General features: G+C 25.4%; 4 protein-coding genes across 4 annotated transcripts; 2 read left to right on the forward strand and 2 right to left on the reverse strand. All coding sequences in view use genetic code 12, as the record gives it.

Annotated features, from left to right (window-relative positions):
- Window positions 1-4546: 4546 nt before the first annotated feature.
- Window positions 4547-7285, forward strand: KGF54_003121 (uncharacterized protein; the record flags this gene model as incomplete). The annotated part of the gene is made up of 1 exon (XM_051763676.1): window positions 4547-7285. The coding sequence occupies one exon, from the start codon at window positions 4547-4549 to the stop codon at window positions 7283-7285; it is 2739 nt and encodes a 912-aa protein (XP_051619182.1).
- A 98-nt stretch (window positions 7286-7383) lies between these two features.
- Window positions 7384-8334, reverse strand: KGF54_003122 (CWC27; the record flags this gene model as incomplete). Its single annotated transcript, XM_051763677.1, has 1 exon — window positions 7384-8334. One exon carries the CDS (start codon window positions 8332-8334, stop codon window positions 7384-7386), a length of 951 nt encoding a protein of 316 aa, XP_051619183.1.
- Window positions 8335-9287: 953 nt separating this feature from the next.
- PSO2 (Pso2p) lies at window positions 9288-10994 on the reverse strand (the record flags this gene model as incomplete). Its single annotated transcript, XM_051763678.1, has 1 exon — window positions 9288-10994. One exon carries the CDS (start codon window positions 10992-10994, stop codon window positions 9288-9290), a length of 1707 nt encoding a protein of 568 aa, XP_051619184.1.
- A 131-nt stretch (window positions 10995-11125) lies between these two features.
- KGF54_003124 (tRNA (guanine(9)-N(1))-methyltransferase) lies at window positions 11126-12049 on the forward strand (the record flags this gene model as incomplete). The annotated part of the gene is made up of 1 exon (XM_051763679.1): window positions 11126-12049. The coding sequence occupies one exon, from the start codon at window positions 11126-11128 to the stop codon at window positions 12047-12049; it is 924 nt and encodes a 307-aa protein (XP_051619185.1).
- Between the last annotated feature and the right edge of the window lie 3 nt (window positions 12050-12052).

A 12052-nucleotide genomic window follows, 5' to 3' on the forward strand; every position in this document is an offset into this window, starting at 1 on the left:
ACAGCAAACGTTTGCACTAGTCGACTCATAACTCTGAGTTTTTATTGTTCAACAGCTTTGAGCTATTTAAGAGCTGGGGATCTTGTTAACAATCAAAACCCACCAAAATTTTTAATTGTTTTATAATGACGCATATATCAAGCTTAGTGAAATTATTATAATTACGTTTCCAATTTTTTCTTCAGTGATTTCACTAAATATATTGAGTTTAAAACTATCGATTTACATGAGTTATGGTTATGAGATAATAATCAAGAAAAATTCAAACTGTTGATAAGCATGAATTTTCCGAGCACAAAAAAAATTTAACAGTGAATGACAAAAAGAATTTTGCAAAACGACAAAAAGTGGTTTTTACTGTACAAAATTTCGGCACATCATAATTTGATTAAAGAATAATTCCAGAGAATGCACTTGAGGTATAACAACAGCATCTAAGACCTTTCTTAAAGTAAAAATTATGCACATCATAGGTTGAAGTAATTAACCTGCCTCGATTGCAAATACAGTAATGGTAACAAAAAATATTTGTGCAATAGTTTATACTATTGATAAAATTGACACAAAATTTTTGCACCATATTGGTTGCAAAAACTAGATAAAACTCTTAGTTTATTGGACACTTTATACGTCTATTGAATGTGGATCTTGCTTGCTTGATCCAATGATTGAGAGGAATGAAAAATAGATAACCTCATTCAATATGTTAAAAGCTTGTAAATAAACAAAATGAGAAGAGAAGTTGTGTTGCGGTACGGATGTCCTCATTTAATCTTTGAAGTCGAAATTGACATTGAAGTTTCTCTATTAAAGCTCAGATTTCAAATTTACTAACATTTCTTATTCTTCTTTTCTTTTAAGCATTAGTCAATTAGTTTTAACAGTCTTGAAGCCAGGATTTAAAAATTACTGATATTTGTTCTTTTTTTCTTTTAAGCTTTAGTCAATTGAGAGTAATAGTCTTAACGCTCAAATTTAAAAATTACTGACATCTCTTGTTCTTCCCTTGCAAGCTTTATTCAACTAATTTAATAGTCTCTAGATCAGAGTAAAGTCTTTCTCAACTTTCGTTTTCCTTGTTCATCGGACAAATTTGTGAAAGACAATAACTAAATTTTAACACGGTCAATTTCCGAACATTCTCAAATATTGGAGTGATTACTAAGATTTTAAACTAATTTCAATTGGTGTATTCCATTCACAGTGTTTAAATAGCAAATTGATATATTTTAGTCTCTCCAAACTTGTTTGGTCCCTCTAATTTGTAATTGTTCAAAAATAATTAGTGACTAATTGGTTCTTCACCGCTCAACTTCTTGCTTTACTCCTATAAGTATTAAGCCCTCTATATTGGTATTAATATTAGTAGTAGACTTACTATATTCTAACTCGTATGATTCTTAATGCTTTAGAAAAAGGTCTTAGAATATCTTTCCAAATCCTTTATGAATTTGATCAAAGAAACAAAAAAAAAAGGAGAAATATTATCACAAGACAATTCAATGATTAACACAAGATGTTAAAACTATTTCACATTTGGACTTAGGCTATTACTTTGATCTTCCAGCCGGTATATCCAAAGAGCTTATTTTAATCCTATAATGTTTAGATATATAGTGAAAAAGAAATCGTAGATCTCGGCCGAAGAATTTACGAAAAAACTTAAGTTTAAAGTTTAGACTTCAACAATTGATCGAAGTCAAATTTCAAATTGATTTTGAAATTTTACAAATATTGAAAAATTGATTGTGCTGTAGAAAAATTCCTCCTATCCTCCGCAAATTATCAGATAGTATAATCTCAAATTATAATACTCATAAAATTATTTATCTAAATTAAGGATCAATTGAGCCGAAATATACAATTAGCGCCAAATTATAAAATTTATTACATTACCAGATTCCAATTAGATTAGATCCTATATGAGTGAAAAAAATAAATGCGGGGAGTACAGATCTTTTAAGTATAAAATGTTGAACAAAGTGTCTAATAATATTAAAATGATAATAATAAATAATTATATTTACAAGTAACTGAATGAATAAATTTGATAAATTATTATATCTGAATTTGTGAATGATAAAAACCGTTAGCGTTAAAAACTCCGCAAAATATATTTATTCAAACCTAATATTAATTCATATTCAAAAAGCAATTCAAATCAATTACAAATAAGCTTTTCAACAAAAATTTTTCAAAACTGTGATAACTTCAATACAACATGGAAGTAATATATTTTACATTAGCGAAAGAAATTTAATTATTTAATTGAAACTTAATTTTAAAATTCAATCTAATAAATTAAGTATTTGGCGCTAAGTAAAGATTTAAAGCTAACCAAGAAAACTTTGTAAAAAAAAGGAACCTAGATTTAAATCTTTTAAAATAATAAAAATAGATAAATAAATAGATAAGAAAACATCAGATTTAACGATTTAACAATGTAATTCAAACAATAAAAGGAAATCAATCTGTCAAATTTTTCTTTTTTATTTAATTTGATTTAAAATTGAAAATCATTCATTTTTAAAACAAAAGCTTCTAATTTATTTATAGCAAGCGAATGAAATTTAAAATTTGAATTGTTGAGAAAGAGAAAAAATCGGTTATAAAATTAAAAGATAATTGAGTATCACACTACCTCAAGTTACACTACTCCCTTTTTCAAGTTACACTACCTCCCTTTCTTAAAGTAAACTCTACTAATTTGTAAAAATTTAAACCATAATTTCAGCCATAAATTTAGTTTTATTTATTCCAATTTAGCTCAAAGCTCCGTCGAATGAAATTTAGTATTTTTTTTGCTCTTTAACAATTTGGTTATATTGTTGCATTCTAATAATAATTTATGCGAGTTTTTAATTTATTTTTAATATGTACGGCATCAAATATTAAATATTTAATTAACATTTAATTGTAAGGCAAAACAAATTTTTTATTTTCTACCCTTTAAAAAATAAAAATTTTTGTTAAATCGCCTTTCTCTACCACAACTATATTGATGGCAATCTCTTAAACTTGTTTTGCAGTTTTTTTTTCTTCTCAATAAAAGAAGTTCATTCATGTAACAAATAAATTGAGTGATTCAAATTTTTATACTCCACATGGGGGCCATATATTATATATATCTTTTTATAATAATATGTTTTTCAACGTCTTTATAATAATTTATTTTTAAACCAAAAACTCCCTGTTTTTAAATTTAAATAATTAAATAATATTATATTTTATTTGATTAAAATTTTACATATTCTATGATGTAATTTTATAATTAACTGTTGATAATTTATTTATAGTTAATTGTTAATTTAAAGTGAGACCAATAAATTTAAAAGATTATTGTTTAGTTTATTGTTTTTTAGTTTTTTATGATTTTAAAATTTAATCTCATTATTATCTCAAAAAATGATTTTGTAACTTTACTCCATACTTTTTTCTAATTAAATTAATTTTTCATATATCAAAAGTATGAACAGTTTCAATTTCAAAATCATAACCCACTTTATTTATTCTATTGATTCTATAGGTTATAGTAAGATGATATGTAGTTGAATAATTAAGTTCGGATTTACAACTATTATATCAAATGTTTTATAAAACTTTAAATTTAAATTTTTAGGGATCATCTTAACAAATATATTAGATTAATTACAACTTTCTCAATTCAATGAATTATTTATCCTTACAGAGTTAGATAATTGATTAACAATTATATCAAGACTATCTTTATCTAGTCAATTAAACTATAAGACTAATTTTTAAAATTTTGTAATAGATATGTAATTATCCGTTTAAATCTACTCAAATTCTAAAATACATCTCAATCAAAATGAATGAAAAAAAAAGGTTAAAATTTCTATTTCAATTTTTTAAACTTTATTAAAACAACTAATTGCAATTGCTTTTGAATATTCCTTTAACCTTGTTCAACAAAATTTCTGTTTAGATGTACAGTATGTATAATTTATTATTTATTATTTGATTAATTTTATTTATCCACCACAATAAAAATTAAAAATAAAAAAAAATAAAAAAAAATAAAATTATTTTTGCTTTTAGAAAAAACAAAAAAAAAAGATTAAAAAAGATTTCTTTCTTTTAAATATAAAATAATATTTCAATATTGACTATTTGGAATTTTTTTATATTTTACAACCAACAATTAATTCAAAATATCATCATCATTAATATCAACAACTACAACTATAACTTATAACAACTATTCTTTGAGAACTTAACAATTACAATCTTATTCATAATCCTAAACTTACCAACTTGATTATACTTTTTCAACCACAATTTCTTTTTATATAATTTTGATTTCTTTTTTACAACCAAAAATATTCAAGTTTATATCAACTATTTAACAACAATATATTTATTCAACTAATTTAAACCAATCACTTAACCCAAATCAATATCAATATCAACTTATGTATTCTATCCATTTATTTATAATTTAATCTCAAAAGTTTTGACAGTTTTTTTTTTTCATTTATTTATTTAATAATAATCTTTTTATATTTCAAATCTAATCACTAAAGAAATGATATTAATAAATAGGATTAGTAGTAGTAATAATACAACTACTACAAATGATAACAATAATAATAATAATAATAATAATAATAATAATATACTGAATTTTGATAGTAATGATACAATAGAAGAACAAGAATCAACTCCTAAAAAATTATCAGAAGAAGATAAAAAATTAAAATTCAATATTCAAGGACTTTTCAAAAGGTTACCATCTTTTTCACAACAACCACCACCACAGTCACCAAAATCTGAATCATTACCACAAATAAACTCACCAAAAGTTAAACCACAAAATATTATAACCGATATAAATCATATAACAATTGTACAAAGTATAGATGAAGAAGATGAAGAAGAAGGAATTGAAGAATTTACATTCGGTGAATCATCATTACCTCAATTAACTCCTATAACAAAAAGTTCATTATTCAATACAGCACTGAGTTATTTCCCCAGTCAATATTCATCAGATCAAGAAAGATATACTTCATTTACATCAGATTGTATATCTTTACAAAATAGTGAAATGAGTAATCATTTGGAGGTAGAAGAACCACAAGTTAAAGATAAAAAGAAAAAAGAACCAACAAGACCACAACCTAAAAGAAATTTAAGAAGTTTATTAAGAATTGGTTCATTTTCTGGAAATCAAAATATAAAAACCACAAATCCTCATAAAGATTTAATTGTTCCAGAAGAACAACTGGATATAACAGATGAAGATGAAGAAGATTCTGAATCAGATCTCGAATTTGATCCAAAACATGAAGAAAGTCAATATGATTATAAAATTGGTGGATATCATCCAGTTTGTAAAGGTGATATTTATTATAGTAAAAATTTACCAAATAGAGAATACCTCATACTTAGAAAACTAGGTTGGGGACATTTTTCTACAGTTTGGTTAGCAAAATCAAGAGTTACAAATTTAAGTGATTCAACAAGCGAAAATTCAAGTGAATATTTTGTTGCAATAAAATTTGTAAAATCAAATAAAAATTATAAAGAAGCAGCAAAAGATGAAATAAGAATTTTAAAAACCCTAAATGATCCAACCACCAGTGAACATTTACCAAAAGAATATAAATATTTTGAAAATCAAAAACCACAAGATCATCCAGGTTATAATCATTTAATGAAATTACTTGATGATTTTGAAATCATTGGACCAAATGGTAACCACATATGTATGGTTTTTGAAATATTAGGAGAAAATGTTTTAAACCTCATATACAAGTACAAAAAATTTTATAAAAATGTAAATGAAGAAATTAAAAAGAAAAACAGTTCAAGTAGTAGTGGAGATGAAGAACCAATGAAATTTAATAAATTAGAAACAAAACCAAGTAAAAAAACAAAATCAATGTTAAGTTTGGGTATGAAAGATCCCACATCAACTACTACATCATCATCAACTTCATCATTAACAGTTTCACCAGTTATGAATGAAGATTCTGATTCTACAACTTCAACAACAACAGTAGGATCATGGGAAAACTGTATTGATAAAAAATTAAAATCATTAAATTCAAATTCATTAATTAGAATTATTGAAACTTCCAAAAATTGTGGAGGAATACCATTAACATTAGTAAAACAAATTGTTAAGCAAATGCTTTTAGCAATTGATTATATGCATCATTGTGGTATTATTCATACAGATTTAAAACCAGAAAATATTTTAATTGATATTGAAGATATTAATAAATTAATTAAAACAATTGAAGAAGATAAAAAATTATCAAGAACAAATTCATTAACTAGAGCAGCTTCACTTATTAAAAAAAATTCATTCAATAAACCACAACTATTTAGTAGAACTTCAAGTTCAACTGTTTTACAACAACCACCCGAGGAAAGACCAAGAGCTTCTTCAACTGTATCAACAAATTCACAATCATCAAGTTTTTATTATCGTCGTTCCAAAAATTCCATACATGGTAAATATGATTCACCAATAAGATCATCAAAACCATTATGTTGTTCACAAATGTCACAAGAAGTATTTTTTAAAGATGTTGAATTTGATAAAGTTAGAAAATTATCAATATCAAAAGCAATCTCCCCCAAAAATTTCTCAATTTTTGATTTAACCCGAAAATTACCAACTAATGAAACCACCAAAAAATTATCTATAAAAATTGCAGATTTAGGTAATGCAACATATACAAATGAACATTTTACAAATCAAATTCAAACAAGACAATATAGATCACCTGAAATTTTACTCAAGTATAAATCATGGGGTTCATCAACAGATATATGGAGTATTGGATGTATAATATTTGAACTAATAACTGGAGATTTTTTATTTGATCCTCATGATGGGAAATTTTTCGATAAAGATGAAGATCATTTAGCTCAAATTGTTGAATTGTTGGGTGCTTTCCCAAATGATGAATATTTAGTTGATTGTAAATTAACTGGTAAATTTTTCAAATTAGATCCAAAAAATCATAAACAAATTATTTTCAAAAATATAGATAATTTAAAATATTGGGGTCTTGAACAAGTTTTGGTTGAAAAATATAAATTTCCAAAAAATGATCCTGAAATTCATCTTATTGTTGATTTAATATTAAAATGTCTTAAATTTAATACTGGAGAAAGATACGATGCAAGTTCATTATTAAAACATCCTTGGTTTAATGAAACAACCACCACCACCACAACAACCGATAATGAATTAAAAAACTTAACTAATGATCATAATGATTTACCTGGGTATACATGTGAAGAATAAAAAGAGAGAGAGAAAAGGATAATTTAATTTTTAGTTCTTATAAATTATGATATATATGATTAGATATGTATATTTTTTAATATAAACACTTTTTTAGCTTAGTATGTTGATGTAGGTATGAACTTATGGGTTTTCAATTGTTGTAGTGTTATATTTTCTGCTTTTTGGAGATCTAATTGTGGATTGTAAGGGGAATCTATTGTTGGATTTGGAATCGGTTGTTGATCTGGTTCTATTTCTGAATCTGAATCTGAATTTTCTTCTTCTTCTTCTACTTCTTCTTCTTCTTCTTCTTCTTCTTCTTCTTCTTCTTCTTCTTTTTCCGCTGCTTCTTCATTCTCATCATTTTTATTTTCAACGTTTAGACTGAGATTTTCTTCTGCTTGTACTTTTTCGATTTCATCTTCTATATCATTTTTATCATTTTCTTCCTTTTCTAATTTTAACTCATCATTATTAACATTTTGATTCTTTTCTTGATTTTTCCCACTTTTTTTCATATCATAAGCACTTACCAATTTAATTTCTTCTTCTTCTTCTTCTTCATCATTATAATTTATGGTAATTTTACTTTTCTTCAATTTCGGTTTTTCAACCTCTTCTTCGTTTTCAACTTGATCTAATTCAAAATACGGTACATCAACTATCGTTTCTAGTATAACTACTTCTTTTTTTTGTTCTAATTGTTTTGAAATATTTTGTAAAATATACCAAGATTCGTTACTAATCTTCCCAAAAACTGACTTTAAATTATTTAATTCAGATAAACTTAGTACGTATGAATTATTGTATATACTTAAATATCCTCTTTTACATTTAATTCTTGAATTTGATTCATTCTCTAGTTTTGTTTCTATTTGAGGTAGTAAAGTTATGAAATTTTTTGAATTATCTATTTTGATTTTTTGATGATTGAATTTTTTTAATTGACATAATTGAAGGAATTGTTTTGATACTGATGGTAATTCTTTTGCAAAAATATGTAATTGTATGTCTCCCTTTGATGTTTTTAATGTTATTTGAGCTGTTGTTTTGGGTTCTAATGACATTATTTAATTTTGTATTGAATGAAGTCGATGCCTGTTTCATATTATTTTTTAAATTTTGTGGAGTTTTTTTATCTTATCGTTAACATTTCAGAATTACATAAAATTATCAATAACCAAATTAAAATAGTCCTCAAATGACACATTATTCATTGCAGATTTAGTTTTTGGTTTGATGAGATTAGCATGATTTTTATATCAGTAAAGTCGATTCAAAACAGATCTTCATCTCATTCTTAAATTCAAAATCATTGCAGATAAAACTCAAAATATCTATATGAATCAAGTGTATTCTCAATCTCCAACTTTCATAGATCTTCACCAACAACTATTAAGCATATAATGGAAGCTATAAGTGTCTCAGTTAATGATAACATTGATCAATTTGATACAAATCGTGCAGCCTCATTTGTCTTTCAACTCAAAAATTAAAGTCGTTTTAATAAAGAATTAGAAAGTAAATTAAAAGATATAATGGAATTATACAACAATAACGATGCTGGAAATAAAGAAACTTTTGAATATAGCAATTCTTTGAAGAAAATGATTAGACGATGTTCAAGTATTTATTGAGATAAAATAGGGTATATACTTTATTGGTAACAAATAATAGCAAGCTAAAAATTTGAAAAAGCAAGAGATTCTGATTTGACATGTACGGAAGAGACTCAACGTTTTGCATCTATTTCAACTATGATTAAATAGGGTAAAAATAAAATAGGACAACAAATTTGAAATAAGAGGAAATATCTGAAAAAACTTTACTAAATTATGTTTGTTAATTGTAAATTATAAATGTACTATATGAAGTTGATTGTTTTTATTTATGTAATAAAAATCTTTATGTTTGTAATGCTATTAATATTAATTGTATAACTTTTGTTTGATTATGTGTAATGCTATTTAAATGTAATTGTATGATATATGCCTGATAAATCAAATTAATAATTTTATTTTTACTTTGATACTTTGTTTTTATTTAAACTTATTGACTTCAAAATCATTCCATTCCAGTTTCTTTTATCCTTTTTCAATTTATCAGCAATTTCATTAATTTGTTTATGATTTATAAAAGGTGATAAATAAAGATTACTTGTAGATTTTTCTGAAATTGATTGTTCAGTATATACACTAGATTGTACAAAATCTAGTTCAGTTGCATTACTAGTTTTAGAAGTTGTATCTGAATTCAATGTTGGTACGCTTGATTCTGTTTCTGATGCTGATCCATGATCCATTTTATTTAATTTCATTTGTTTTAAATCTTGATGATAATTAATAACATCTTTATATTTTGTTTCATTTCTACCTGCTATAATTGATTGTAATTTAAAATCTCTAACGTATGAATAATAAGCTGCTTTATCTCCATTATCATCAATTAATTTAAGTACTCCTTTGAATGGTTTTTCTTTTTTGGTGTATTGATCAATAAAATCAACTTCTTGTAAACATTGCGAAAATGACCAACGATCTATTGAAACTACTTTTCTCTCTAGGATTGATTTATCAGGTGAACTAAATTGTTTTAATTTTTCTTTATCATATCTATGATCATTTGATGAACATACTGATCCAAATATTCTTTCCATTGTAAAACCATTTAACCAAGACTTTCTTGAATCTGTACATGGATAAACCAGTTTTGGTTGGAAAAGTGCAACAAATTTCATTGATTCTTCATATGATGAATGACGTGAAAACATAAGCATTAAGCATGTGGGTAGTAATTCTACTCCATTATTGGGTAGTAACCATTGTCTATCTTGATATGAATAAAGTTGATGTCCGTTATGAAGTTCATGTATCAATTTTAATTGTTTAGTGTCTACTTCATCAATTCTCATAGGTAAACAAAACCCAGCATAATCAACAATATTGAAATTGATAGTATGTTTAATTGCAATCATTACTGGAACATTTTTGTTTAGATTACCAACATTAAACACTGGTCCATCTTTTTTGGATTGATAATCTCTAATTAATTTAATTCTTTCGGTAATTATTGAATTTGCTGATAAAGACCCATTAAAATGATCAACAACTTGTAACCAAATTTCTTCAGAACCAGAAACAGCATCAACAAATGAAAATTCAATATCTTGATCTTTTGGATATAATTTTAATAATTCAATTAATGCAACAACTCCATCACTATTGGGCATAATTTTAATATATGGTTCTCCACGATAACTAAAAGTTGTATCAAGATAAATTTGATCTAATTTTTTAGAGCCTGTGATGTATGGGAATAAGTTCCCATTTTTTATTAATGATGAAGTCCACCAATCCTCAGCTCTTATATCACCAGTCACCAACACTGAAACTCCCTGACTTTCAAATAAAAACATTGATGATCCAGGACAATGATAACTTTCAATCATTGTTATAGTTACAGTTGATGTGAAAGTTTGTAATTCAAAAGGTTTATCATATTCCACAGGTATTAAATATTTTAATTTGTCATCATATCTTGAATCTAATGCAATAATGTCTTTTGTTAATTTCAGACAATAAACTTTATTACAAAAACTTTTTGATAATAAACCTTGTAAATGATCTTGATGAGAATGAGTTAAAAAATATAATTCCCCTTTATTGTGAAATTTATCAACATATATTCCAGGTATTTCATAAATTTCACCATTGAAAGTATTTGCCATTAAAGTTGAATCATTAAAATTTGAAATGTTATTTGGTTACGCGTTAGACGTGATAACCAGAAATTGAATTTGTTACAAAATTTTGCAACAAATAAATTAATTTTGTGATTTTTTTTAGCTCCATCATCATCATGGATCAACCACATCCAAAAAAGGTGAAGAAGAACCCACCATCAGCTGAAGAAATTGAGAGACGAAGAAAAGCAAAACAAAATGAAGTAATCCCCGAAGGAATGTCACGACGTGAATACAAAAAAACTCAAAAACAACAAAGATGGGAAGAAACAAAAGATCAATTTAGAGAAGATATGAGAGCTAAAAAGAAATTGCAAAGAGAAAGAAAAAGGGAAAGAATAAAGAACGATGATGAATATAAAAACTCAATTGTGAAAAAGCCCAAAAAGCAAATCCCAACAGATGTTAATTTTATAATAGATTGTGAATTTGATGATTTAATGAATATAAAAGAAATCACTTCAATGGCTAGACAAATACAAACATCTTATTCAATAATGAGACATTCACTTTATAAACTCCCATTGCAAATCACATCATTTAACAAACGACTAAAAGAAAGATTTGAAACTTCATTATCAGATTACAAAAATTGGCAAGAAATTGAATTTACTTCTTCCTCAATTGAAGATTTGATAACTCCAGAAAATAAAGACCAATTTGTGTATTTGACTGCTGATACAGACGACGACCTTATGGAATTAACTTCAAATCATACATATATAATTGGGGGAATAGTTGATAAAAACAGACATAAAAATTTATGTTATGATAAAGCCAAAAAATTAGGATTAAAATGTGGGAGATTACCAATTGGCAAATATATTAAATTGAATAGTAGGAATGTTTTAGTTACATCTCATGTTTACGAAATTTGTAGTAAATGGTTTGAATATAAAGATTGGGGAGAAGCATTTAATAAAGTTTTACCTCCCAGAAAAGTGATCAAAGATAAAGATGAAGAAGAAATAGAATCAAAAGAAGAAGTAAACCCTGAAGTTGAGATAGGAGAAGAAGTTGATTCTAAGGACAATGTATAATCA

This window comes from Candida jiufengensis (genome assembly GCF_024610255.1).
Source record: "Candida jiufengensis strain CBS 10846 chromosome Unknown scaffold2, whole genome shotgun sequence".
Taxonomy (NCBI): domain Eukaryota; kingdom Fungi; phylum Ascomycota; class Pichiomycetes; order Serinales; family Debaryomycetaceae; genus Lodderomyces; species Lodderomyces jiufengensis.